This window comes from Hyperoodon ampullatus (genome assembly GCF_949752795.1).
Source record: "Hyperoodon ampullatus genome assembly, chromosome: 2".
In the NCBI taxonomy this organism is placed as follows: domain Eukaryota; kingdom Metazoa; phylum Chordata; class Mammalia; order Artiodactyla; family Ziphiidae; genus Hyperoodon; species Hyperoodon ampullatus.
In genome coordinates this window covers 38,208,465-38,236,046 of record NC_136915.1, presented here as the reverse complement: position 1 = coordinate 38,236,046, position 27,582 = coordinate 38,208,465, and the positions used below count along the sequence as shown (strand labels likewise).

The 27,582-nt window shown below is 49.5% G+C and overlaps 3 protein-coding genes across 5 annotated transcripts in view; 2 read left to right on the top strand and 1 right to left on the bottom strand.

Moving 5' to 3' along the window:
* Positions 1 to 776: 776 nt before the first annotated feature.
* Positions 777 to 3,751, bottom strand: UROD (uroporphyrinogen decarboxylase). 3 transcript variants are annotated; one of them, XM_079696421.1, is made up of 9 exons: positions 3,655 to 3,751; positions 3,455 to 3,534; positions 3,316 to 3,378; positions 2,897 to 3,094; positions 2,632 to 2,793; positions 1,771 to 1,908; positions 1,512 to 1,612; positions 1,364 to 1,430; positions 777 to 1,011 (listed from the first exon to the last, which is right to left on the bottom strand). In XM_079696421.1, exons 1-9 carry the CDS (start codon positions 3,680 to 3,682, stop codon positions 850 to 852), a joined length of 999 nt encoding a protein of 332 aa, XP_079552547.1. In that variant the 5' UTR covers positions 3,683 to 3,751; the 3' UTR covers positions 777 to 849. The 3 variants fall into 3 exon arrangements, with proteins under 3 accessions (XP_079552547.1, XP_079552549.1, XP_079552548.1); XM_079696423.1 differs by having other exon boundaries at positions 3,629 to 3,713; XM_079696422.1 differs by lacking the exon at positions 2,632 to 2,793.
* A 3,054-nt stretch (positions 3,752 to 6,805) lies between these two features.
* On the top strand, positions 6,806 to 14,481 carry HECTD3 (HECT domain E3 ubiquitin protein ligase 3). The gene is made up of 21 exons (XM_079728439.1): positions 6,806 to 7,189; positions 7,345 to 7,505; positions 7,746 to 7,838; positions 7,918 to 8,053; positions 8,346 to 8,461; positions 8,546 to 8,659; positions 8,803 to 8,885; positions 9,329 to 9,494; positions 9,722 to 9,803; positions 10,439 to 10,621; positions 10,773 to 10,825; positions 11,006 to 11,070; positions 11,229 to 11,332; positions 11,601 to 11,720; positions 11,832 to 11,921; positions 12,923 to 13,129; positions 13,374 to 13,503; positions 13,592 to 13,666; positions 13,794 to 13,875; positions 14,019 to 14,090; positions 14,266 to 14,481. The coding sequence occupies exons 1-21, from the start codon at positions 6,821 to 6,823 to the stop codon at positions 14,348 to 14,350; spliced, it is 2,586 nt and encodes an 861-aa protein (XP_079584565.1). The 5' UTR covers positions 6,806 to 6,820; the 3' UTR covers positions 14,351 to 14,481.
* An 11,930-nt stretch (positions 14,482 to 26,411) lies between these two features.
* Positions 26,412 to 27,582, top strand: part of EIF2B3 (eukaryotic translation initiation factor 2B subunit gamma) — a 148,381-nt gene continuing 147,210 nt past the window's right edge. The window contains exon 1 of the mRNA XM_079698740.1: positions 26,412 to 26,449. The gene's annotated coding sequence lies outside the window, so the exon portion shown is untranslated. The remainder of the gene's footprint in view (positions 26,450 to 27,582) is intronic.

Here is a 27,582-nt window from a genome sequence, read left to right as displayed (position 1 = left end):
TTCTCTCTTCTCCATCACCTGGCTGGGACAGGGAGCTGGTTAGGCTATATAGCACAGTGGGTTCCTAATGGTCTAAGATGTGGAATGACAAATGAAGAACTTCCTACTGCACCACACCCCTCTCCAGAGCTCATAGGCCTGTCAGAGCCTGATCCCAGGAAGTAGGTACCACCATGAAAAGCGGAAACAGCAAGATACTGAGAAAATTAGAGGGTATGCGCAGAAAAGAATGCAGGGCAACCCTGAGTACCATGGGGCCTATTGGCTTCAGAAGGCTTCTTGCCTTAGTGATGCAAGTCTAAGGCTCTAATCCTAAGCAACTTAACCGAGTCTTGATGTCTTCCCAAGTTTTGGTGTCAAAGCTGAAGGCCTCTCAGCTTCTCCCTGCTCACCTAGACTCCATCTTCCTCAACAGGCCTTTCTGAAGTATTCTAGCCATTTCTGTGACCCACTCTGATCTATACACCCTTCCCTCCCCAGAAACAAAGCCCTGTCAATTTGGCCTCATATGCTATAGGGACCCCATTTCCCTGCAAATGTCACAGCTCTAGCTCCTAGGAAGATCTGCACAGCCCCATGTAGCTCTGGGGCTTGGAGATCTGAGAGCAAAATGGTGGTAAAGGTCCTGACATTAAGTCCTACATACATATTCACTGATACCCGAGGTCCCATGGCTTGTGGGAGAGGATGCAGAAAGAGGCCCAGGGAAGGAAGAGGCTAAGAAGGAACTGAGGATAAGGGCACAGATCTTTCACAAACAAAACCACACGCAAGACTCCAACTCTGGAACTTTTATTCTCCCGCAAACAATCATCTGTGTTAGTGGTACTTCAGAGAAAAGGATTATGCTCAATTCTGTCGAAGCAGGCGTGAGTGTTTGTGCACGGCATCCACAAAGGCTCCCACACGTTCTGGGTCCATGTCAGGGTAAAGTCCGTGGCCCAGGTTGGCAATGTAGCGCTGTGGCCCAAAGTCACTCAGCATCTGCTGCACCAACCGCCCAATCTCCTCCTGGGGGGACCAACAGGGCACTGGCTACAGGGGGGGCCAGCACACCTCTGTCCTCCCTATACACAATAGTGACACACATACATGTAGGCGTGCTTCTACTCAGTGTTACTCATACAGTCATTCAAAAAACTTTATCAGGTGCCTAGTATGGGCCAGGCACTAAGAAAACACAAATGAACAAAATCAATGAGAAGAAACTCCTGCCTTCCTAGAGTTCACATGGTATAAGTGGAATAGAGGGGAGGGATAAACAGATAATAGAAGCACACACATAGTAATAAACACAACCATATCCAGAACCATGGGAGTGCACAGAAACAAACACAGACACACACAGGGACCTGGTTGTTACCTCAGATGCATATAAGGCACAGGGGTCCAGGTTGCCCTGCAGGGTCACCGTCTTTCCCACGCAGTCCCTGGAAGTAGAGTCAGTGCCCTGTTCTGGTAACTGCACATATGGCAGTTGCATCCCCTCCACCGCACCTTCCATCACTCACCGGGCTTTCTCTGGGGCCACTGTCCAGTCAAGCCCAACCACCTCATAGCCAGCCTGGGCCAGCTCCTCCAGCGCAAAATGTCCGTCCTTAGCAAAGATGATCTGGGGGAAAGGGCAAATCTCAGGCTGCCAAGGGCTTTGCTATGCCTCCTAATATAGCTCAGCTGTGCTTCTGCCCCCCAGTGGTCACTTCGGTCCATGCAGGACTTAACCTGATAGTTCCACGGGCCCACCTTCACTCATCTGATCCCCATCCTTACCATGGGCACTGGTGCCAGGCCTGCCTCCTGCAGCCCGGCTTTCACTCGCTTGGCCACATCACGGATGTAGGGCAGTGCAAATTTACTGAAGAGTTGTGGGCCAAGATGCCCTGCATGGGACTCAAAGAGCTGCAATGCCTATAGTTAGAAAAGAAATGCATAACACACAAAGAGGAAGTATCTCGGGCCCCACATACAGAATGTGCCTCAGTTTTCCTTCAGTTTTCCCCAAGTGACTTCAACCCCTGAGACTGCCTAAGTCTATAAGCCCAGTTCCAGTCAAAAAGTTCTGCCTTCTCCAGATCCCAGTGCTAGGTTTGGTCTTTGAATACACAGAGCATTAAGCCCCCCTGCCAGTGTCTGGGCTTAGCTGCTCCAGCCAGATCATTTCATGCCAAGCTTCTTTTGTGCCTGGTACTGAGACACCTACCCTCACAGGTATAAGGAACTGTATTGTTTCTGGTCCTTAAACACTAAACCCCAGGGCTTCCCTGGTGGTGAAGTGGTTAAGAATCCGCCTGCCAATACAGGAGACACGGGTTCGAGCCCTGGTCCGGGAAGATCCCACATGCCGCGGAGCAACTAAGCCCGTGCACCACAACTACTGAGCCTGTACTCTAGAGCCCGCGAGCCGCAACTACTGAGCCTGCATGCCACAACTACTGAAGCCCGCGTGCCCAGAGCCCATGCTCTGCAACAAAAGAAGCCACCACAATGAGAAGCCCAGGCACCCCAACAAAGAGTAGCCCCCGCTTGCCACAACTAGAGAAAGCCCGTGCGCAGCAACAAAGACCCAACGCAGCCAAAAATAAATAAATAAAGATGAAACCCCAGCCTATTTGTCTCTCCCTCAGGACTTACCTGGGCACCAGCAGCCACTTGTCCCACCAGATATGGGACAAGAGCATCAGTGAGGATGCGAAGCAGCTGGTGACTGGCTTGCGGTCTCTGGTAAAGCCAGCGTTTGGCCTGAGCCATGGTGCTTGAGCCGCCACCCTCAACCATATATGTCATGAGAGTCCACTGCAAAAGGCAGAAGCCAGATAGACACTTCCTTCCCTTGTCTGCACCCAGACCTGCCAGAGTAATTCCTCCAAGCCCAAGTCCCTGCCCTGTTCCATATTACCGGGGCACCAGCAAAGCCAATCAGTGGCACACGCCCAGCCAGACGTTGTCGAGTGAGGGTAATGGCCTGGAACACATAGCCCAGCTCAGAGGCCACTGTAGTTGGATCCCGGAGGCGCTGTAAATCCCGCTCTTCTCTTAATGGCTCTGGGAAGCTGGGCCCTTTGCCAGGCACCATGGTCACCTCCATGCCCAGTGCCTGGTGGGGGAGAAAACGTCCAGGTTCCCAACCTGTAACTCCAGGAGGAGGAGATCTGTTCAACCCATGCCAGGAAGGAGGAAAAGGAGAATAAAACTCAGCCAAACTCCATCTCTTCCAGCCTGTTTTCCCCCTCTGTCCCATAAGGATAAGTGCTTATCTTGAGCCTTGACTGTCTTTTCCCTTTGTTACCCATTAAAGAATCAGATTTGAGCAGGTACCTGGGGTACAACAAGGATGTCGGAGAAGATGATGGCAGCATCCAGAGGGAAGCGACGCAGTGGCTATAGGGAACAGAAGACAGATTGCTAGGTGGCAAGCTGAGAGCATAAATCTCTTCCTCTTTTGTGGACCCCTCACCTGCAGAGTAAGTTCACAGCAGGTCTCTGGGGAGCGACAGGTGCTGAAAAAGTCCTGGGCAGCCCGAGTTTCCCTAAACTCTGCAGACAAAAAAGGGAAAGCAGGGCTCAGCCTTGAGGAACCTCCAGAGCCCTCCTCTGCCCCTCAAAAACTTTTCACCCTCCAGAGTTTTACCTAGACTCCGAGGCCCTGACCCTGACCTGGTAAGTAGCGGCCTGCCTGCCGCATGCACCAAACAGGAGTGTAGTCTGTTTGTTCTCCCCAGGCTGCTCGCAGGAAGGTGTCATTCTTCAGCTCCGGAAAACCCTGAGGTCTGGAGATCAGGAGCGGGTAGGGTAGGTGTCCGTAAACTAGGCTGGGGGTTGGGCAGGGCTCGGGTTCTAAAGGAGGATACAGTCCAGCACAGCTATCTGTCTTCTCCAGACCAGCTACCAAGCTGTGGCTCCCCGCCGATTCCGCCTCCCCTCTATCAGGTGGTGAACAGGACTAGAAGGGCCGGTGCCGGGGCCTCTACCCTACACATAGTCGCAGCTTCCCCAGGCTCAAAGCCACTGGAGGGCCTGGGAGGGGGTGGGGGAAGGGGACGAAAGTCCAGTTAGGAGAGTTTGGGGGGTCTTTGGACCAAAAAATCTCAGGAACAAGGGTACCAGTGGGCTGGTTTTGGGGCTGGAAGATCTCCAGGCTGGGGGATGGTCATGGGGGGGATCAGAGATGACAGTCCGAAAAGGGATCTTAGTTGAGGATTAGAAAGTCCAGAGGGCATCTCCTAAATAAAGGTCTGGGGTACGCAGTCCAGCTAGGCTGTCCCTGGGATGAACATCTCAGGAATCCATGGTTGGAGGATTTCGGATTCCAGAGACTTGGGTTCTCCGGGGTTGGGGAAGAGGGGTATAGGGACAGATTCCTGAGTTGAAAGACTCAGGTCAGAAGCCCGTATGGCCACACTGCATGGTGGCACAGAGAACTCACCCACACTCGTTCGCCTCCATGATAAGTTGTCTGTAAACGCGAGCACAGCCCCCGCTGTAACCTAATTCTGAGCCTGCCCCCTGCCCAGGCTCCGCCCCTTCCTGGAAGGAGCCAAGGCTGTCGCCATATTGAAAGTCACATGATCAGACTCCAGCAACGGCTCCCGGGCTGCCCCGGCTGCTGCCCGTAGGACCTCCTAGGTCTCTTCACCGTAAAGTCCTCTGTAGCGACGCAACAACAAACACCTCCCTACCCCTCCCCCCACAAAAGAACTTCGCTGTAACTACACTTCAAGTGACGTGAGGAATTTGCTCTCCTCTGATGGCCTGGGAATCCTGGAAACTCGTCCCAGGTCTCACTTTCACTCCCACTCTTCACGATTTTAACAATTTTATGCCTGGCCAAACCAGGCATATGGTGAATTATGGAACCAAGTTGTACAGGGAACTGAAATAATTAAATACTTATATTACCTAGGAAGAGGTGGGCACTACAATAGGTGTAGAGATTACAGTGGAGAACAAGATATTTCCTTCCTTTAAGGAGCTACAGACTGATGTGGAAACAGAGAAGTCAGCAATCACAATAGTAAATGTTTTTTTGTGGTACGCGGGCCTCTCACTGTTGCGGCCTCTGCCGTTGCGGAGCACAGGCTCAGCGTCCATGGCTCACGGGCCTAGCCGCTCTACGGCATATGGGATCTTCCCAGACCGGGGCACGAACCTGTGTCCCCTGCATCGGCAGGCGGACTCTCAACCACTGCGCCACCAGGGAAGCCCTCAATAGGAAATGTTTTAAAGGGAAAGCGCTAGAAGCAAGTAGCAAGGGCTCCATTTAACTGGGGAAAGCAGTGGGGGTATTCCAAGCAGAGCGAATGGCATGTGTAAAGAGAAGACGAAAAAGAGCAAATGGCTTAATGGGAAACAAGATCAAACTGGTGGAATTAAAGAGGCTGGAGCTGTCTACAGAGTCCAGGTCATGCAGGCCTTCGTTAAGTGCATTTGTTCACTTTATCTTGTAGTAGTGTAATAGCGTACAGATAGCTTGGAGAGAAAGGAAGAGAGGCACTGTGTTCCCAACTTATTAAGGAGAAAAAAATGGAAAACTGTCATAATTACATGGGATCATTTTATTTCTTGATAACTTCAATTATTTGAAAACTATATCAAAACAAACTTTCCACCCAAGTGTCCATCAAGGAATGGATAAACAAAATGTAGTGTGTATATATATATATATATATATATACACACAATGGAATATTACTCAGCCATAAAAATAAATTATTCTGATACATGCTACAACATTGTTGTAACATGCTAAGTTAAATAAGACAGACGCAAAAGGACAAATACTGTATGGTTCCACTTATATGAAATATCTATAATAGGCAAATTCATAGAGGCAGAAAGTAGAGTAGAGTTTACCAGGGACTGGGGAGTGAGGGCAATGAGGAGTCATTGCTTAAAGGGTACAGAGTTTCTTGTTTGGGGTGATGAAAAGTATTTGAAATAGACAATTATACATTTAAAAAACGGTTAAGATTGCAAATTTTGTTATATATATTTTCCACTGTTTTTTTAAATTAATGTAATATATCAAAAACCAGTGAGTAGTACACTTTAAATGTGTGAATTACATGATGTGAGTTATAGCTCAGTAAACTTTTAAAAGAAACGGGGCGGGACCAAGTTGCCTTTTCCTCCATGATTATACTTCACCAGCAGCTTCTGTCCATGTTTTTTTGCCTCCTCCCTAACCACATCGGCCTTTCCTCTCGTTTGGTTCAGGATTACTGGGAGAAACTGGATAGTGATCACCAGTGTCCTGGGATTAGGAGTAACCACCAGGATCAAGCCTAAGTGACTCAAGACTCCTGTCAGCAGCCGAGCTGGGGAGGGGGTTATTTTCCCAAACATTTTAGTCACACTGCCCCTAGGATGGGGAGCCTGAGAGGATATCTAACAGATTTTTAAAGATTCTTCTGGTTGTAGTGTGACTCACTCGGGGCACGGAGGCAAAACAGAAGGCCGGAGGATCTGAGAAATAGCTGTTGCAACTTTCCGGGCTAGATAGGATGGATGGTGGCTTGAATGGGGTAGTAGCAGTGGGGATTAAATGGTAGTAGCAATGGGATTGGAGTGGGTAGATTGATCAGGTAGAAACTACTACTGAACTTGGGTCTGGTTGGCTGAGCGGGAGGCTCAGAAACAGATAACAGGATTAAGTATCCGAGTACACAGGACAATACGGCGGGAAAGTGAGGGGCGTTTAGTCCAGAACTTACGGCGAAGGCTGGCCGAAGGCGGGGCTGAAGGTGGTGGGAAGCTTCGTCAGCCTTCCCGGCCGAAGCTCCTAGGGCCGGATCGCCCCTGGGCTTCCCTGGGCCACCACGCTATGGCGGGTCCGGGCCCGGGCGCGGCGCTAGAGTCCCCGCGGCAGCTGCTGGGCCGCGTGCGCTTCCTGGCGGAGGCAGCGAAGAGCCTCCGCGCTGGGCGGCCGTTGCCGGCGGCGCTAGCTTTCGTGCCGCGCGAGGTGCTTTACAAGCTTTACAAGGACCCGGCGGGACCGTCGCGCGTGCTGTTGCCAGTGTGGGAGGCGGAGGGCCCGGGGCTGCGTGTGGGAGCCACGGGCCCGGCCACCTGTACCGGCTCCGGGCCCCTCCGCGCCGCCCGCGACAGCATCGAGCTCCGGCGCGGCGCCTGCGTGCGCACCACGGGCGAGGAGCTGTGCAACGGCCACGGGCTCTGGGTGAAGCTGACCAAGGTGCAAAAGGCCCGGGACCAGGGAAGCCCTTGGCTGTTCCCCTCCCCTCCCCCATATTGAGCTGACAAAGCGTTCGGTGCCCTTTGCCATGGGCTGGGCAGGGCTTGCCGCCGGCAGTTCCCTGATGGCTGTCCCCGTCTGGCGCGTCCCGGCAGGAGCAGCTGGCGGAACACCTGGGCGACTGCGGGCTGGACGAAGGCTGGCTGCTGGTGTGCCGCCCGGCAGAAGGCGGGGCCCGGCTCGTACCCATCGACACTCCAGACCACCTCCAACGGCAGCAGCAGCTCTTTGGAGTGGACTACCGCCCGGTGCTCAGGTCCTGCACTGGGAGGGGCGGGGCTTGCTGTCAGACTGCTGTGCCCTAGTGTGGCAAAGCCCGGGTGGTGGGATCTGGAGCAGAGGCAGGGTTTACAGTAGAAAGGGGCGGGACCTGAAGGGAGCTGGGGTGGGGCTTCTGGAGGCGCAGTTTAGAGGAGCTAGAGCTCTGGAGAAGGCTCCAGGGTCTCCTGCTGCTCGCTGATGTCTCCGCATCCCGTCCCCCATTCTGTGCGCACAGATGGGAACAGGTGGTGGACCTGACATACTCGCATCGCCTGGGATCAAGGCCTCAGCCGGCCGAGGCATACACAGAAGCTGTACAAAGGCTACTGTGAGTGAGCTGGGATGGGATGGGGAGGAAGGAGCTCCAGGTCTGGGCCCGACCTAATTAGGGACTTGGGGTTGCTTAGCTATGTGCCCCCGACGTGGACCTACGAGTGCGACGAGGACCTGATCCACTTCTTGTACGACCACCTGGGCAAGGAGGATGAGAACCTGGGTAGCGTGAAGCAGTATGTGGAGAGCATAGACGTTTCCTCCTACACGGTGTGTGCTGGGACTCCTCCCACCCCAAGCAAGATGTAGTCACATCTTGCTAGATCCAGAACTCTCACCTCTAGGCCAGGGCCAAATCTGAATCCCCACAGGCCATACTCAGTCCATCCCCCCATCGTGGAAGTCATGTAGGAATCCCTAGACACCTCCACCCATACCAGATATGCTTCTAACCCAGCTCCACTGTACTTTCTCTCTTGCTCCCTGGCCCAAAGCACACCCCCACACCTCCAGTGCAGGGAGTGGGGGTAAACACTGATTCCACCTCTCTGCCCCTCCCCAGGAGGAGTTCAATGTGTCCTGCCTGACAGACAGCAATGCGGACACCTACTGGGAGAGCGATGGGTCCCAGTGCCAGCACTGGGTACGGCTTACCATGAAAAAGGGCACCATTGTGAAGTGAGTGGGCTCTGAGTAGGACAGGGTGGGTGAGCCACATGCCTGTGAGTGTAAAAGACCCACGTGCACACTCTTAACCCTCAGGAAGCTACTACTCACGGTGGATACCACAGATGACAACTTTATGCCTAAGCGGGTGGTGATCTATGGGGGTGAAGGGGACAACCTGAAGAAGCTGAGTGATGTGAGCATTGACGAGTGAGTGAACTGGCCTGGGGTGGGAGGTGGGACATGATCCTAGCAGTAGGATCTGGCCCACGTCGGAAGCAAAAGTTTGAACGAGACCTCAGCAATCCCTGAAGACAAGGGGTCTCCAAAGTGCCTCACGTTCATCCTCTCAGGACCCTGATCGGGGATGTCTGTGTCCTGGAGGACATGACCGTCCACCTCCCAGTCATCGAGATCCGCATCGTCGAGTGCCGAGGTGGGGCTTAAGGCCCTAAGGAGGGAAAGGGAGCCCAGTGTGTAGATGGGGGTTAGCTGGCAGTGAGTGTGGAGAGAAGGAAATGGGCTTGGAGTTGAGGTAAAGGTGATAGCTGAACTAACTCTAGGATCTGAAGCTTTGGGGCCCAAGCCAGGTGGAAGGTGCTGGGTAAGAGGGCTGCCTTAAAGCCATAGAAGTGCTTGGGCTCACCTGGAAGGGGAACGGAGTTGGGACCCTCAGGCATCCCCAAACTATAGTGGTGGACACAGGAACTAGCACAGAATATAATAATCAGAATCAGGTTATAGGAGGGGATCCCAAAGGTTCCAAGTTTCTAGGGGCTAGGGGTAACAAAAGGCTGAGCATTAAGGGGCCTTTCTCAGGTCTGAGGGCCAAAAGGCAGCAGGTGCAGTAAGTGATCTCACTCTAACTCCTTCCTCCAGATGATGGGATTGATGTGCGTCTTCGAGGGGTCAAGATCAAGTCATCTAGACAGCGGGAACTAGGGCTGAATGCAGACCTGTTCCAGCCCACCAGTCTGGTGCGATATCCACGCCTGGAAGGCACTGATCCGGAAGTGCTATACCGCAGAGCTGTTCTCCTGCAGAGGTGGCTGTGGCCCTGGGCCAGTCAGGCCCTTCCTTGTCCCCCATCCTGAGCCTTGTATGTCTGTGTGGAAGAGGCCCCCAAGGTCTTACACTGTAAGCTGTTCCACTTCAAGAGGCAGAGCAGTCCCTGGGCCCTGCCTTCTCCTGTCCCTGTGAGTTGGGGAGTGAGGGGGTCTTGCATCCATACCAAACTCTTTAGCTGCAGTTATCTTTACCCACCCACCCCAGATTCATAAAGATCCTAGACAGCGTCCTGCACCACCTGGTACCTGCCTGGGACCACACGCTGGGCACCTTCAGTGAGATTAAGGTGAGCCTGACACATGCAGTGCTGGTCTTGGCACTGGGCACCCCCTTTCTGCCCAGGCAGTTGTTCACTCTTCATCAGAGAGTTCTTAGATCTACTCTAGGCCTGGGCTTTTGCTGGGCTCTGGGAACATAGGAAGAAAGCCAGACACGAATAGTCAAAATTTCGTGTTTGGGGTGGTATTCCCCAGAGAGCATGTGAAATATACAGAGCTCGGGGAGGAGAGGTTACAGCATGGACAGGGCAGGTTGCATAAAAGGTGGACACTGGGAGTTACCAGCAGCTCAAAATGACATGAGAGAAGCCTGCCCGTAGATGTGAGTATGACATGGGGATGAGGCTGGGAGAAGGTGGATAGGAAGCAGGCCCTGGTAGCAGAGGGCCCTGGGGCCAGACTTTGTTCCTGGTCAGTGGAGCCACTGGAAAGGTTTTATGTAAGGAAATGACAAAGTTGAATTTTTTGTTTTAGAAAGCTCTCCCTCGTGGCCAGACGAAGGGAGAGACTGGAAGCAAGGACCAGGGATGGACTAGGCTTGAACAGGAACCATGGGATTAGGTCCAGGAATAGAGAAAGGTTCCAGGGCCTGGACAGAGGCTGACTGCCTGATGGTCCTGGTCTGACCACCTCTCCTCCCCAGCAAGTGAAGCAGTTCCTGCTGCTGTCACGCCAGCGGCCAGGCCTGGTGGCCCAGTGCCTGCGTGACTCGGAGAGCAGCAAGCCCAGCTTCATGCCACGCCTGTACATCAACCGGCGCCTCGCCATGGAACACCGCGCCTGCCCCTTAAGGGACCCTGCCTGCAAGAACGCTGTCTTCACCCAGGTTTGGACCACCTGGGGTCAGACTGAGGGAGGGTCAGTAAGGGGCCTGGGGGGTGGGCCAACAGGGACCTGAGCAAGGCCTTTGGGCAAGAGTGGGGCCAGGTCTTGACGCAGACTTTCCCACAACTCCCTCCCCTTTCCCCTGTCCCCAGGTTTATGAAGGCCTCAAGCCCTCTGACAAGTATGAAAAGCCCCTGGACTACAGGTATGGCATGGGGGCGAGGGACCTGCTCAGGGTATACATGTACACGTGTACACCCACGCACTGCCTCTGGTCCCCTCACCATTACCCCTCTGTAGCCCCTACTCCTGGTTGGACTCTGGGCAGGTGCATCATTCTGAGCCTTGGCCCAGTGTGGTGACAGAGACCCACTCCTACTTACAGGTGGCCCATGCGCTATGACCAGTGGTGGGAGTGTAAATTCATTGCAGAAGGCATCATTGACCAAGGTGAGGCCCTGAGGGACGATAACAAGGGTCCAGCCCTATTCGAGTGGTAGAGGCTTCTGAGATCACCAGCTAACCAGATAGGGGACTTGCTTATTACCCCATTATGGGGGCTGAGGCTCTTGTGTGCCCCAGCTGAGGGCATCTATCTGTCATTTCAGGGGGTGGTTTCCGGGATAGCCTGGCAGACATGTCAGAAGAGCTGTGCCCTAGCTCGGCGGACACTCCTGTGCCTCTGCCCTTCTTTGTCCGAACGGCCAACCAGGTAATCTCCCATCCCTATCTCCCAAATTGTTTCTGCTGTTCTGTCTCTGCGAACCTCCCAGGTACCGGGCTAAGCTAGAGAGGGGGCAGAGGAGAGACTGAGTTGCCTGGGGCAGCCTCTGGACAGGCAGGGAAGGAGGAGCCATTGTCTATTCAGAGGGATCATTCAGGGCCCCCAGTGGAAGGTGTTCAGAGAAGTCTCTGAGTCATCCGGGGCAACAAAGTAGGGTCCATCCCATGCCGTGCTGACAGCTCTGTCTCGGGGACAGGGCAATGGCACGGGTGAGGCCCGGGATATGTATGTGCCCAACCCCTCCTGCCGAGACTTTGCCAAGTACGAGTGGATCGGACAGCTGATGGGGGCTGCTCTTCGGGGTAAGGAGTTCCTGGTGAGTAGCCTATTCTGCACCCCACCAGATTAATCCTGGCTCTTGGAAGGAAGAAGAGCCAGCCAAACCTGGGCAGCTCAGGGTGAGAAGACAGTAGTATTTGTCTCACAGGTCCTGGCTCTGCCTGGTTTCGTGTGGAAGCAGCTCTCTGGTGAGGAGGTGAGCTGGAGCAAGGACTTCCCAGCTGTGGACTCTGTGCTGGTGAGTTAGGGCCTAGAACCAGTGTTTCCTCTGCCCAGCCCCCAAGGTTGCTGCTCCCCAGGGCTGTCCTGAACCTTCTCTTACCACATACGTGCTCCCTCTCCAATCCCATGTACTCCAGTAGCTTCAACTACGGTCACTATTCTCATGACCCCTACTTCCTTACCTCTAGCCCCAACCTCTCTCCTAAGCCTGGGGCTACGTATGCATTTACCTGCTGGACGTCTGTCCCAAGATGGCACCTCAGGATCAACACACTCTTCATCCTGTCCCCAGTCTACTGCCCTCCAGGGCTCCCTGTCTCACAGTGGCACCACCACCCACCCCTCCCCACGCCAAGCCCTTTCAGGGTCATTCTGCACTCCTCCTTCTCGCTCACCTCCCACATTCTGTCACATCTGCCTCTGGAATCTGTCCACTTCTTCCATCTCACTACTTTCCCTCTGGTTCAGCCACTTTCACTTCTGACCCAACCACTGACTGCAAAAGTTGTCAGTGTCCCTGTCTCCATTCTTACCCATCTGATCTCCAGCATCCAGAGTAATTCATTTCACTCTCCCTGTTTAAACCCTTCAGTAAATCCACTCTGGGCTTAGGACAAAATGCAGAGTCTGGAAAGGCCTTACATGACCCCTGTATCTCTGGACACCTGGTTCATGATCAGGCTCCAGCCAGACAGATTCCTAATGCCTTTTGCTCTTTCCACCTTTTTCCAAGATGTTCTCTCTCCTGACTTCCTGGTGGCCCAGCCAATTCCCAGCCATCATTTGGGTCTCAGCTTAGCTGCCACTTCCTCCAGGACACCTTCCCTGATCTCCAAGCCCGGTTAGGCATCATCTTGATGCTTTCACAGCCCTTGTACTAACTCCCTCACTGCCCTCATTGCCTGCGTGAGGACTGCCTTGGCTGGCTGCCTCTCCTGCTTCCCTGTGAGCTTGAGGAAAAACAAGGGCTGTCTCCACAATGAAAAGATGACCTTCCTGCCTCTCTTCAACCCCCAGGTAAAGCTCCTGGAAGTGATGGAAGGAATGGACAAGGAGACATTTGAGTTCAAATTTGGAAAGGAGCTAACGTTCACCACAGTGCTGAGTGACCAGCAGGTGGTGGAGCTGATCCCTGGGGGTGCGGGCATCGTGGTGGGATTTGAGGACCGTTCCCGTTTCATCCAACTGGTGCAGAAGGCACGGCTAGAGGAGAGCAAGGAGCAGGTACTACCCAGAGGCCAGTGGAACAGAGAGCTTTGGGCTCGTTATAGCCAGAGCCCAGCCTGATAGGCCACCAGAACCCAGTCCCAAGAATTCCGGCCCCCACCATCCCTCTGCCCCACATCCCTGCTGATCAGTGAAGTACAGAGACACATTGTCTCCATGAGTGGAGGCCAAAGGTCCCCACCACACACTGAGCTGGGAGTTGTGCCCTCTTCCCCAGCCAGGCCCTGTCCCTCCTCCGCAGGTGTCAGCCATGCAAGCAGGTCTGCTGAAGGTGGTGCCACAGGCTGTGCTGGACTTGCTAACATGGCAAGAGTTGGAGAAGAAGGTGTGCGGGGACCCAGAGGTCACTGTGGATGCTCTGCGCAAGCTCAGTGAGTGTGGGGCAGGGCAGGGCAGCGCAGTCCCGGGGTGGGGCTTAAGGACCTAAGAATTACTTCCATCTGGTTTTGTCCCCACCAGCCCGGTTTGAGGACTTCGAGCCATCTGACACACGGGTGCAGTATTTCTGGGAGGCACTGAACAACTTCACCAACGGTCAGTGGAAAGGGCAGAGTAATGTCTGGGTTCGGACTCCACTCCTGGGATACAGAGACAGGGCGGAAGCTGAAGAACTTCTTCCACCATCAGCACACGGGCACTGATTTCCTTCTCCTCCATCTAGAGGACCGGAGCCGCTTCCTGCGCTTTGTCACAGGCCGCAGCCGTCTGCCAGCTCGGATCTACATCTACCCGGACAAGCTGGGGTGAGTGCGGATGGGGAGGGGAGGTCCAGTCGAGAGAGGCTGTGGCTGGCCTTCTGCCCTGCCCCACAAACATATTCACGTGTCAGACCCCTGCCCTGTGCCCCTGCAATACTTTCTGATCTTTGGTCCCTCCATGCCCCCAGCTATGAGACCACAGATGCGCTGCCTGAGTCTTCCACCTGCTCCAGCACCCTCTTCCTACCGCACTATGCCAGGTGGGTTTCCTAGGTTCCAGCCTGGGGAGTGGGGGGGCGGGGGTTGGGGGAAGGGTGACATCTTAGGGTGGAGGAGGGCTTCAGGTACTGGGTGCACAAATGGGAGCCACAAAGCCCCTGGTTGTGAAGGAGGGACCTCTACACCTAGCGCTGATCAGCTCCCTGCCCCCTGCAGTGCCAAGGTGTGTGAGGAGAAGCTCCGCTACGCTGCATACAACTGTGTGGCCATCGACACCGACATGAGCCCTTGGGAGGAGTGAGTCGGCGCCAGGGGGCAGCCGCGGGCCGGCAGGACTGCTCCTGCGAGGGTCCCACTCGGCCTCACCCAGGAAGCCAGCGCACTCCGCCCTTCGGTGCAGTTGGAGGGGAGCAGTGGGTTGACACTGGTGGCCCAGCCCCACAGACCCTCAAGCCCTACACGCTCGGGTTGCTTCCAGCATTATTTCGCATCTGTGAGAGGAATCTTCCACAAGCCCAGCACAAGCTGCCAGGCCTGAGCTACTTGAAGGGGGCCTTCTAGCTCCCCACCCCGTGGACTTTGCTTCAGTTTTCAGCTCATTTTTTTTCTGTCCTGTTCTTCTCTGGTTTCAGCCTGGACTCAAAGCTAAAAACTCAGGGGGAGAGGGGAGGATGGAGGCTCCTCCCCAAACAAGGCTCCAGGGATGGATAGGGAATGATAGCCATCCTCCTTGGTCACCTGAACCAAGAATGAAGAAACTGCTGAACACCCTCTCCCTCACATATTGGTCTTTTCCTCCTCTCCCTCCAACCCCAAGGTGTGAGTTCTGACTTTCTTTCTCCAACTACGTCTCAACTGACAAAGTGCCACCACCATCCCTGGCTCAGAACATACATGTATTCAACATTAAATCTTTACTACCACTGCCACCCCGTATTCATCACTTCTGCATCACCTCCAGCCTGACTCCCTGTCTGCTGTCTTACCCCCAAGACTTTGCACAGGCTAAGGCCAGTTATGTCCTCTCTGAAATCTTCAATAGCTCCTCTTTACCCAACTCTAAAATAAAGCCTAGACTTTAAACCTCCTCCTAGGCTTTATGCACGTCCCTGCCCCAGCCCTCCCTCCCTTAAGGGCCTCTGTGATACTCCATCAAAGAAGCTCTCGTCCATGGGAAAGTTGAATAAAATGGATGAATTCATTCCTTCAGAGTGCATTTATTGGGCTCCCGAGGGATGTTAAAGAAGACTGTTCCAGGAATTCAGGGTCCTGCTGGGAGCAAAGGAGATGTGTGTCAACGTGGGAGTGGTGGGGCTTCTCAATGGCAGAGATGAAATCTGGAGCTAAGCAGGGAAATAAGGCGTCCTCTGCCCAGAAGGGGGAAAGAAAGCTGGACTGGCATCTTTCGGAATGAGTGTGGTGATTTAGAGGATGGGAGTCCACCTTCAGTAACCAGGTGGGCAGAAAAATCTGACCTCCTAGAGGACAGAGCCTTGCAATGGCTGAGAGACACCCAAATCAGGATGTGACAGAAGCGGAGGCAGCGGCACTGCCACCACCCCCCCCCCTCCACGCCGCCTCCAGGTACCACACAGCTAAGGTGCAGTCTAGAAGAGCATCCGTGCGGATAGTCCCCCCTCCCCCCCCCCCCAGAAGTCGCGATCTCCCATCGCTTCTCCACGCCGTCCTCTAGGGAGCGCCCTGACGCTGCCCTGGTGGGAAATTCGGCCTTGGCTTTGAGCCCCTCCGCTGGGGCTGTGCGCACCCTGAAGACTGCCTCCTCGTAATTCGGAGTCTGACTCTCCAGATGAGCCTCGCCGTCAGCACTCGCCTTACGGCTCCCCGAGCCCTGCGCCTTGGGTGGTCCACAGGAGACGTGCCCCCTCCTCCGGCAGCCCGTTTCCGCCCAGGGAGCTGGAGGCGCAAGAGCCCCAGAGGCCGCGACTCCCCCGCACCTCGGCTTTCCCGCCAACCTCCCACCGCCTTGTCCCGCCCGCCCGGGCGCGCCTTCCCCCTTCTCTCCTCTTCAGGGAAGGGCGTGGCCAGCACGCGCCTCCAGGAGGTAGTCCGTTTCTGTCTGGTACCGGCCACACGAGTCTTTGGTCCCTCTTTTACCAAATTGGAGCTCCACTGTATATTTTGTAGCTTGCTCTTCATTCATTCATTCAGTGACTGCATGGAACAGCTATGTCAGGCACCACACTAGGTGCAATGGGTAAAACGGTGGCTAAACAGATCATTTTGGCCCTCTCGGGATTTAACCTTTAATGGAAAAGACATATATTAAACAGATAATGGCATAAACAACATTTAATAACATTTACGTAAGCGCTCCAAAGGAGAAATGAAAGGTTTCATTAAAAGTCAGAACAGGATGATTCTAACCAAAGTGGCTCAGAGAAATGCTAAATCCTTAGGGAGAAGAACGGTACAAAGGCCAGCTGAGAAACATTTTAACTGGAGTGTGAAGGGAAGAAAGAGATTAAGACTCCAGCCTTGGAGGCTCTTGGAGGGTTTTACATTGAGCAGCCACGAGAGGGTTAAGCAAGGGAGTGACATGATTAGATTTGCCTTTGGCAGCTGCGTAAAGAATGAGTTGACAGGGAGAGAAACTGGAGGCAAGGAGGAATCCAAGCAGGAAATAATGGTCACTGGAACAAGGCGGATACTCATTTTAACCATTATTTTTATTGGCTGCATTGTATTACATTGTAAGGAATTTCATAACTTTTATTCATTTAAAACCCTCTACAGATGGACATTAAGGTTGTTTACAAATTTTCGTATTGAAAATTACAAATGTTATAATAAACATTCTCATGCAGGTACTTCCCTGGTGGAGCAGTGGTTAAGAATCCGCCTGCCAATGCAAGGGACATGGGTTTGAGCCCTGGTCCAGGAAGATCCCACATGCCACGGAGCAACTAAGCCCATGCGCCACAACTACTGAGCCTGCGCTCTAGAGCCCACGAACCACAACTACTGAGCCCACGAGCCACAACTACTGAGCCCACGAGCCACAACTACTGAAGCCCGTGCGCCTAGAGCCCATGCTCTGCAACAAGAGAAGCCACCTCAATGAGAAGCCCACACACCGCAACTAGAGAAAGCCCGTGCATAGCAATGAAGACCCAACGCAGCCATAAACAAATAAATAAATGAACTAAGAAAAAAAACAAAAAAAATCCTCATGCATATATCCTTGATTACCTTTTTATTTTCTTAGACTAAGTTCCTAAAATCACTTCATCAATCTGCCAAATTGCCCTCTAGAAAGGATGTATCAGTTTTCACTCCCTTTATTATCTATTTCCTAAACTCTTACCAACCTTGGGCATTTAATTTACTGTGCAGAAAAATTATATGATTTTTATTTTAATTTGCATTGCTTTGGTTATTTACTATATTGAACAATTTCTTCTTCATGAACTGCTCTTTATGTATTTTTGTCCATTTTTCTATTGTTTTCATTATTCTTATTGATTTATAATAATCTTTGCATAGTACTAATATAAGCACAGCAAAGCACTGTGCTAGATGCTATACATATGTTATCTTGTTTTATCTTCTCAGCAACTCTATGAAGTAAGTACTATTATTATGCCCATTTCCAGATGAGAAACCTAGAGCAAAGATTAATTAGTAACTTGCCCAGGGTCACGTAAGTAGTAAGTGATGAAGCTAAAATTTGGATGGTTGTCTGCCAGCTCCAAAGCCTGCTGACATGTTAACTAAGGCACTATGTCCTGTATATTAACCCCCTTGTTGTGTCAGGTGTTATAAATATGTTTTTCCAGTCTGTGCTTTGCCATTTAATTTCATATATGTTCTTTCCTAATATACAAAATTTTAAATTTTTATGAATTAAAATTCTTTTTCTTTATGGAAGAAACCATATATTGGATACACACCACAGGAAGGCAATGTAGTATACTAGTTAGGAGCACATTCTCTGGAGTTAGCTTGTCTATATTCATATCCTGGCTTAACCACATGTTGACCATGGACAGCAGACAACAGCCACAGGTTTTCTAAATCCTTTGCCAGTTTCCTCAGCTTCCTTTTTTTTTTTTTAACAGTAATTTTAAAAAAATATTTATTTAGTTAGGCTGCACCGGGTCTTAGTTGTGGCACGTGGGATCTTCGTTGTGGCATGCACACTTCTCACTGTGGCATGCAAACCCTTAGTTGTGGCATGCATGTGGGATCTAGTTCCCTGACCAGGGATCAAACCCAGACCCCCTGCATTGGGAGCGCAGAGTCTTACCCATTGGACCACCAGGGAAGTCCCTCAGCTTCCTTTTGTGAAGTATCTATCCTTTACCATTGCTTTGAAATGCTGCGTTTTCACGTGCTTATCATCACTGTATGCTAAATTTTAATATATAAGAAATCTTCGTTTTGCACAGTAGTGCCAGGCTGTAAAAATGATCCTGCACTTTGAAACCATGCAAAGAGATCTTAATAATCAAGTGAGGGGAGGGGCTTCCCTGATGCCGCAGTGGTTAAGAATCCACCTGTCAATGCAGGGGACACAGGTTTGATCCCTGGTCAGGAAGATCCAACAGGCCACGGAGCAACAAAGCCCGTGCGCTGCAACTGCTGAGCCTGCGCTCTAGAGCCTGTGAGCCACAACTACCGAGCCCACATGCTGCAACTACTGAAGCCCGCGCACCTAGAGCCTGTGGTCTGCAACAAGAGAAGCCACCTCAATGAGAAGCCCGCACACCGCAACAAAGAGTAGCCCCCGCTCACCGTAACTAGAGAAAGCCCACACACAGCAACGAAGACCCAATGCAGCCAAAAGTAAATAAACAAACAAATAAATAAATAACTTTAAAAAATAATAATAATCAATGGAGGAAATTACCACTCTTCCATGACAAATGTTTTGTTAAAACATTAAAAACTCTCCTACAATTATAAATGTACAAGGAAACGAAAAACTAGTAAAACTAATATTTATTTAGTACATTGAAATCTAAAGCATTTAGAAGATTTAAGAATTAAATTTCTTTCTTTGTAAAACGCCTATCAAGAGTAGTTTGAATAGTGCTTGCCTCTTTTTTCTTGTCTTGTAATATGGAGCAGGCATCTACTCTTAAGTCTTGGTGAATGGTCATACTCCTTTCTAAGTTTGGATCACCTTCCAACATTTTATTCTTTGTACTTTCAATCTCATGAAATCTCTCTGAGAATTCCTTTCATGTGAAGTTGTTGCTGACATCACTTCCTCTGGGACAACTTCATCCTTTTTGTCACAGCCACTTTCCTCATTTATGTGGATAAGCTTGCCCTCACTAAGTCCTTCTGGCTGCATATCTATACTCTTTCAAGACAGAAGTGTTAACTTCCCCATGATACGACTCCATTTATGCTCAATTTGAATTTCACTTGCAGCATTATCACTTCTCATTTATTTGCTGCACTTTCATTTTGTTGGCCAATTCTCAATTATCCTTTTTTTTTTTTAATGTCACATGGGTTTATCACTGGAAGACAAGGAAGCAACACAGCTACATTCTTTGCTGTCTGTGAGTGAACTGAATAAGAGATGTGCAGTGACTAATTACCAACAGACTTTAAAAAGTAACATGATTGTTCATTCATGGATGCACATCCAACATGATCCAAGTTGATTCTGACAATTTGCTTTTATGGAGGAGAGAATTTTTGGAAGAACTTCACCATTTTTACTGATGTCACCTGTTCCTTTTGTATCTATTTCTAAATTTATTAGATAGAAAGCTGTGGAAAGGGATTTCCCTGATGGCGCAGTGGTTAAGACTCTGTGCTCCCAATGCAGGGGGCCTGGGTTTGATCCCTGGTCGGGGAACTAGATACCACATGCATGTCGCAACTAAGAGATTGCATGCCACAACTAAGCTGGTGAGCCACAACTAAGGAGCCCTCAGGCTGCAACTAAGGAACCCTCAAGCCACAACTAAGACCTGGCACAACCAAATAAATAAATAAATAAAATATTTTTTTAAGTTGTGGAAAGATTTAAATGAGACATAGATCACAAATTTCAATAACCTCTATAAAATTCTAAGACTTTATGCTGTCAATATGGTGTTCTCCCTCTCCCTGTCCCTCCTCCCTGCCTAACTTCTTTGTATTCCCAAAGTACTTATCACCTTTTAGTATATGGTACAGTTTACTCATTTATTATTTAAACTTCCTTATAATTTATGCTGCCTCTCCCTGCTACAATGAAGGCTGGCTCCTTTTTTGTTCACTAATATATCCTAAGAGCCTAAAACTATTCTTGGCACATAGTAGTCACTCAATAAATAGTTGTTCAATAAATAAATGAACTGTGGCCAATAAACCATACTTTCCAATTTAAAAACAAGGAAAATCAGCCATCTGAAAAGTTTTTCAGTAAAGGAAGAAAATTTAAAAATTGATTAAATCACTTATTTTTAAAGTTGGCCCATCAGTTTAGAGCATAAATGTCCAGATTCTGACCTTCAAAACCACCAACAATGAAAATTCTGTGTGCTTGAAAGGAAAGATTGAATTCCTAGTTAATGAAGTTTCTTTCCAAGCTCTTTATGTAAACAGTGGAGCATCATTTGCTCTCTAACTTGTCATGAATCTATTAGGAAACTGCTGGGCTTATGTACAAAAATAAAACACAAATATTTTGGGACCTGCAATTGGTTGCCAAAGTAGAGTTTCTCTTTTCACTTTTATCTTTCACTCAGCACTCTAAAAATAATAATCCCCTGCCCCACTGACAAGTCCTCAGCCAGATGGAGTAGATGAATATTGTGATGTGGCCAGTAAATTCCCAAAGAGAGATCTCTTGCAGACCGTGGGAAGAGTATTTCTGAGCCAAGGCCCAACTTTTGAAAGGTTTCTTTTGTCTCCCATAGTTTAAAGAGAACTTTAGAGCTTGACCTTCTTAAACTGTTTCCCCACCACATACAAACACATACACATAAATGTCCCTTAGGGAAGAAATGTGAACAGGAAACAAACATTATAGGGAATAGCCTGTATTCAATAAGCATTTATTAAATACTTCCTATGTAATTAATAATTAAAAGTAAATAATAAGAATGAGGCTAGGCATGAGGGCTTATAATGTAGATTGACTTAGTGAAAAGAAGTGTTTCGAAGAAGAGATGTTGTCAGTGACCCAGGCCCTCAGCCCAGCTTTCCTACCACCAAACGGGAGGACAAGGGGAAATTTCTGAGAAATTTCTAATTTGTTTAATATTATTACTTAGCATGTCCCAGATCCTGTGCTAGGATCTGTGGAGAGAGAAGTAAATAAGATACAGCCTTTGTCCTCAGGGAGCTCCCAGTGTGATACAGAAGACATAAAAAAGGAGATGACAATCCTTTGTGGTGAGTGCCATAATGTAAGGACTAGAAGCAGTGGGAGCCAGCAAGAAGTCCATGAGGCAGCAGTTCTTAAAGTAAGCTCCGTGGACCTCAGCGAGTCCCCAAGACCCTTTCAGGGGATCTATCAGGTCAAGGATTTTTTTTTTCTTTTTTTTTGCGGTACGCGGGCCTCTCACTGTTGTGGCCTCTCCCGTTGCGGAGCACATGCTCCGGACGCGCAGGCTCAGCGGCCATGGCTCATGGGCCCAGCCGCTCCGCGGCATGTGGGATCCTCCCGGACCGGGGCACGAACCCGTGTCCCCTGCATCGGCAGGCGGACTCTCAACCACTGCGCCACCAGGGAAGCCCCAAGGCTATTTTTATAATAATACTAAATACTATCTGCCTCATTACTTGCCTCTTTCACTGCACTGATATTTGCACTGATGGTACAAAAGCAGTGGTGGATAAAACTGCTGGTGCTTTAGCATCAATCAAATCAGAGATACCAAACTGTATTAATAGTCACTGTATTCTTCACTGCCACACACTTGAAATAAAAATAAAAATTAAAAAAATAAAACAAAGTAAGTTTCACTTAATGTCTTTGATGAGGCAATAAAATAATTTTATTAAATCTTTGTCCTTTAATATTCTATGTGATGAAACAAGAAGTACACACATAAAACTTCTGTGCATATATGAAAGAAGTATGATCATTGTCTCCAGAAAGGCACTTGGGCCATTGTTTGATTTTTGAACTACTGCTTTTTTCACAAAACACTATATTTACTTGAAAGAAAAACTGACAAACTGTGGACAAAAAATTATCAAAATGAGTAAGTGGGCTTCCCTGGTGGCGCAGTGGTTGAGAGTCCGCCTGCCGATGCAGGGGACACGGGTTCGTGCCCCGGTCTGGGAAGATCCCACATGCGGCGGAGCCACTGGGCCCGTGAGCCGTGGCCGCTGAGCCTGCGCATCTGGAGCCTGTGCTCCCAAACGGGGAGAGGCCACAACAGTGAGAGGCCCGCGTACCGCAAAAAAAAAAAAAAAAGAGTGAAGTAAGCCACTCACTTCAAGGAAAACCACTAACAATGATAATATTGGAGCTTTCAAGAGAAAATCAGAAGTCTGGGAAACTTGTATTTGTCATCACAAGCTTGCCAACATTCTTAAGGACTTTTCTGATGAGATTGGTGGTGATATTAACAAATGTGACTTTAAAAATATTGTATAATGAGTCAACATTGGGAAGATCTACATAACCTAGTGAACCAGTATTTTACAAATGATCAATGCATCAAGTTGCAAAATCATGCATGGGTAAAATGCCCATTCAGAGTGCAAGTATTATAACAGAGTACAAAATGGTCATTGATATAAATGATTCTACATCGCAACTGATCTTTAACAAACTACCACTTATTGAGTTTGGTGTGTAGTATCGAAGAATACCCACGTTATCTGACAAAGGCTATTAAAATATCTTTCCCTTTTCCAACGATGTATCTGTGTGAGGTCAGGTTTTCATCACCCAAAACAACGTATCACAACTGATGAGAAAATTCAGCTGTTCTCTATTAAGCCAGACATTAATGAGACATGCAAAAAGATGAATGAAACCATTGCATTGTTCTCACTAATTTTTTTGCTTTGGAAACATAGTTATGTTTTCATTAAAATTTTACTGTTACCATGTAATAGGTTTAATTGTTTCAATTTTTATGAATTACTGTTTTTAAAATTTCGCAGTTTGAATTTTTAATATGGTAGATATCAACAGATATAATCTATACAAACAAAAGTTCTTTGGGGTTCCCAATCATTTTTTTTTTTTAGAAATTTATTTTATTTATTTATTTTTGGCTGCATTGGGTCTTCGTTGCTGAGCGCGGGCTTTCTCTATTTGTGGTGAGCAGGGGCTACTCTTCCTTGTAGTGCATGGGCTTCTCATTGCGGTGGTTTCTCTTGTTGCAGAGCACGGGCTCTAGGCGTGTGGGCTTCAGTAGTTGCAGCATGAGGGTTCAGTAGTTGTGGCTCATGGGCTCTAGAGCACAGGCTCAGTAGTTGTGGTGCATGGGCTTAGTTGCTCCGTGGCATGTGGGATCTTCCCGGACCAGGGTTCAAACCTGTGTCCCCTGCATTGGCAGACGATTCTTAACCACTGTGCCACCAGGGAAGCCCCCAATAATGTTTTTCAACTAATTTTTATTGGAGTATAGTTGCTTTACACCCAATAATTTTTTAGAGTGTAAAGGGTCCAGGGACCAAAACGTTTGAGAACTGCTGCCCTAAGGGAATAATTTAAAGTGAGTTTAAACTGAAGTAATCCCTCAACGACTTTCCTCAACTAGAGGAGAAAGTCCTCTAGCTCCCTGAAAACATTTGCTAGTTTAAACATGAGCATTTGGGCTTCCTTGGTGGCGCAGTGGTTGAGAGTCCGCCTGCCGATGCAGGAGACACGGGTTCGTGCCCCGGTCCGGGAAGATCCCACATGCCGCGGAGCGGCTGGGCCCGCGAGCCATGGCCGCTGAGCCTGCGCGTCCGGAGCCTGTGCTCCGCAGCGGGAGAGGCCACAACAGTGAGAGGCCCGCGTACCACAAAAAAAATAAATAAATAAAAAAAAATAAACATGAGCATTTAAAATGGATGACAGAACCCTCTTGCACTGTTGGTGGGAATGTAAATTGATACAGCCACTATGGAGAACAGTATGGAGGTTCCTTAAAAAGCTAAAAATAGAATTACCACATGACCCCGCAATCCCACTACTGGGCATACACCCAGAGAAAACCGTAATTCAAAAAGACACATGCACCCCAATGTTCACTGAAGCACTATTTACAATAGCCAGGGCATGGAAGCAACCTAAATGTCCATCGATAGATGAATGGATAAAGAAGATGTGGTACATATACGCAATGGAGTATTATTCAGCCATAAAAAGGAACGAAACTGGGTCATTTGTAGAGACGTGGATGGACCTAGAGACTGTCATACAGAGTGAAGTAAGTCAGAAAGAGAAAAACAAATATCATATATTAACGCATATATGTGGAATCTAGTAAAATGGTACAGATGAACTGGTTTGCAAGGAAGAAATAGAGACACAGACGTAGAGAACAAACATATGGACACCAAGGGGGGAAAGTGTGTGTGGGTTGTGGTGGGATGAATTGGGAGATTGGGATTGACATGTATACACTAACATGTATAAAAAAGATAACTAATAAGAACATACTGTATAAAAAATAAATAAAATTAAATTTAAAAAAAAGAATGACAGACATGAAGTTGAATGCTGTTCTTACTTCATAACTAGTTCTTACCTCAAAACCATGCTATAATTCCCAAGGCTTCTGCTTGCTTGGGCTAATACCAAGGAGAGAGAGAATCTTGCTGCAGAAGGAAAGGGTAGTCAAGTTTCAGGTCTCTTGTGGCCAAATCAATCACTTCACGGCTCGGCTCCCTTTTACCAACTCAGTGTTTTGAGTTAAAACAAATAATTTTCCAATAACTCATCACCAGCATTCTAAAGTGAAGGAGAGGCAGGGCAGGGATAGGCTGGTTTTATGGATGTGGCTCAGGACTTTTTCTTAGTAAGTTCTAAGCTGAGCTCCTATTCTTCTGGCTGAAAGTCTGGGGAAAATTACAAGTCCTATCTTTCTCATTGATTGCTGTATCCCCAGCATCTAGCATCTAAGATATTGGTTGGCACATATTAGGCACGCAATAAATATTGTTGAATGAAGTCAAACTCGTTTATTTTTATTGCAGAAATTAGACTCTGCCTCCTAAATGGCAGGGAGCTAAGGCAACTCAAGATTTAAGAGATGGAGAGAAAAAGAGGAAGCTTCCAAAAGATTAGGAAATTGCAGGAATGTGTGTGTGAGAGAACGACCATTGTTCCTGCTATCTAATGTAGTTTAGGGAATTCCCTGGTGGTCCTGTGGTTAGGACTCAGTGTTTTCACTGCCCTGGCCTGGCTTCAATCCCTGGTAAGATCCCCGCAAGCCACGCAGCAAAGCAAAGGAAAAAAAAAAAAAAATCAGATAATGTAGCTTAACAATCTGTGTCAAAATGTACTGCTTAAAACAAAAAAATTATTTTATTATTATCTCTCACAACTGTTGGAGTCTAGACTCAGGTGTTTGGGTTCTTTCGTGCAGTTGCCCCTGCTTCCAGGGAGTCTGTTTTCAACACAGCAACCAAAGTGATACTTTTAAAAACTGTTATATCGCTGCTCCGCTGCATAATTCAAGGTCCTCACAATGGCCTACAAGACCCACAGGAACTGAATTCTTCACCCTCTCCCCCATTGCCTCTCTAGCCTCCTCTGCCATTATCCACTCTCACCCTGGCTTACTTTGCTTTAGCCATATTGGTCTCCTTGCTGTTCTTTGAACTTGCCATCTCTCTTCAGGGCCTTTGCACTTGCTGGCTAATCTTCTGGGAAGGCTCTTACCCAAGATACACATTTGACTCACTCTCTCCAAGCCACTGCTCAGTGTCACCATCTCAATGAGATCTTCCCAAATCCCACACCCCCGACCAACTGTTTTGATGGCTACAAGTGGATGTTTTCCATACCATAATAGTCTGGTTCAGAAAGCCAACGCTGAGTCGCCACATTAGACCTCACTGGACATAGAAAACGTTGGCAATCCTTGGTGAGTTCTCCACTGGCTAGCCCCAAACCGCAGCTCCCAAAGAGCTCTCTTTTCGCAGAGTGGCAGTTGAGGCCAGGTCCTAGAAGGAGAACTGCCTGAAGGAAGAGGTTGTGACTAGTTCTCCTGCCCTGTGAGGGACGCTCAGTGGGCCTTGGTGATGTGTGAATGAACGAAAAGGCTCAGGCGGCCCCGCCTCCTCGCCTCCTCCCCTCCTCCCCGCCGTGCCCTTCTTGGCCGGCATCTATCACTCGGTGCTCGTTCCTCCTCCGCGGGCCTGCCCAGCTCGTCCCATCGATCTGCCCGGCCATCGCGCGCCTGCGCTTTTGGGCTGTCAGTCGGCGGCGGCGTGGGGAACCACCAGAGTGAGTGGTTGTGGCGAGCGGGGACCTGAGGTAAAGCTGCGGCTGGTGCGCTGCCAGGCTGCGCACGAGCTGGCTGGCGGGGTGAGCCGCGCGGTGGAGGCCGCCGGGCTTCGCTGCACCGGAGGGAGGCGGGCTCCTCGAGCCTGGTTAAGGAGGGCCTGAGCGGCTGGCGGGGGTGCAGAGTCTGAGTCGCCAGCTCGAGTGCCTGCCCGACCCGGCCGCAGAGCCAAGTGCCCGAACTAGACGGAAGCTCGGGGAGAATCCGAGCCAGCCACCTCGTGCAACAGATGGGGAAACTGAGTTTCAGGGAGGGGAGGATCTGCTAGAAGTCACAGCGAGTGAGCACCAGACCCAGGACCAGACGCCCTGAGCACAGTGCCTAGTCCTTTACACTTAAGTCCTTCGTTCATTTATTCTGTTTTTGGTTGTTTAGGTGCAAGACAGTGAAATACAATAAGGTCTGGCTGAGAGGTCAGTTATGATACGGTGTTTTATCTTACCAGTTTACAAAGGGAGAAGGCAGTGTGTGCTCTGACGGAGGCAGGTCTGGCATGCCATGAGCACCCCCTTTAAACCTTGAGTGGCTAACGCGTCTTTGCCTTGATTCCCATCACCCAGAGTCGTGGTAGTGACAGAGACATTTGACAGGCTGCCTGGTATCATGGATGGTTATGTTCATGATTATCACCCAGAGCCTCACTGAGAGCAGGAACCTCTGTGAACCTAGTGACCTGGGTTCTAATGTTTGAGCTTGAGTCTTACCACGGGGTTGTGAGGTTCACAGATGCTCATTCCACAGAGCACTGATTGAGTGCCTCGCATCTGACAGGAGTTGTGTCAAGTACTGGGGATACAGCAGTGACAGTCAAGGAACTCATAAGAAATAGACGTTTAAATAAATGCGCAATACAGCCTGTAAAGGTAGAGATGATCTGTACATAGTAGAGTGGAAGCACTTAAGGAGAAAAGAGTTACGTCTCCAGAAGGGTGGGAACGGATAAGAATGGCTTTTTAGGCAAGGTGGTTCTTGAACTGAGTCTTAAAAGTCTAATAGGTGATTAAATGCTAGGCACAGGAGAAAGGCAACCTAAGAAGCAAGAATAGCAATACAGGGACCAGAATTATGGTTCAGCTGGCACAGAAGGCTTCCATGACCTGTCGAA

What these genes read in the sequence shown, in the direction of transcription:
- UROD (XM_079696421.1), bottom strand. Translation starts at nt 3,682, where the DNA reads ATGCGGCAGGCAGGCCGCTACTTACCAG. An exon ending in GCCTGGCACCAGTGCCCATG is followed by an intron (nt 1,613 to 1,770) that starts GTAAGGATGGGG and finishes CCTTTCCCCCAG; the next exon opens with ATCATCTTTGCTAAGGACGG. An exon ending in GTGCCTTATATGCATCTGAG is followed by an intron (nt 1,012 to 1,363) that starts GTAACAACCAGG and finishes TGGTCCCCCCAG; the next exon opens with GAGGAGATTGGGCGGTTGGT.
- HECTD3 (XM_079728439.1), top strand. Translation starts at nt 6,821, where the DNA reads ATGGCGGGTCCGGGCCCGGGCGCGGCGCTAGAGTCCCCGCGGCAGCTG. An exon ending in GCACCTTCAGTGAGATTAAG is followed by an intron (nt 9,804 to 10,438) that starts GTGAGCCTGACA and finishes TCTCCTCCCCAG; the next exon opens with CAAGTGAAGCAGTTCCTGCT. An exon ending in AGAACGCTGTCTTCACCCAG is followed by an intron (nt 10,622 to 10,772) that starts GTTTGGACCACC and finishes CCCTGTCCCCAG; the next exon opens with GTTTATGAAGGCCTCAAGCC.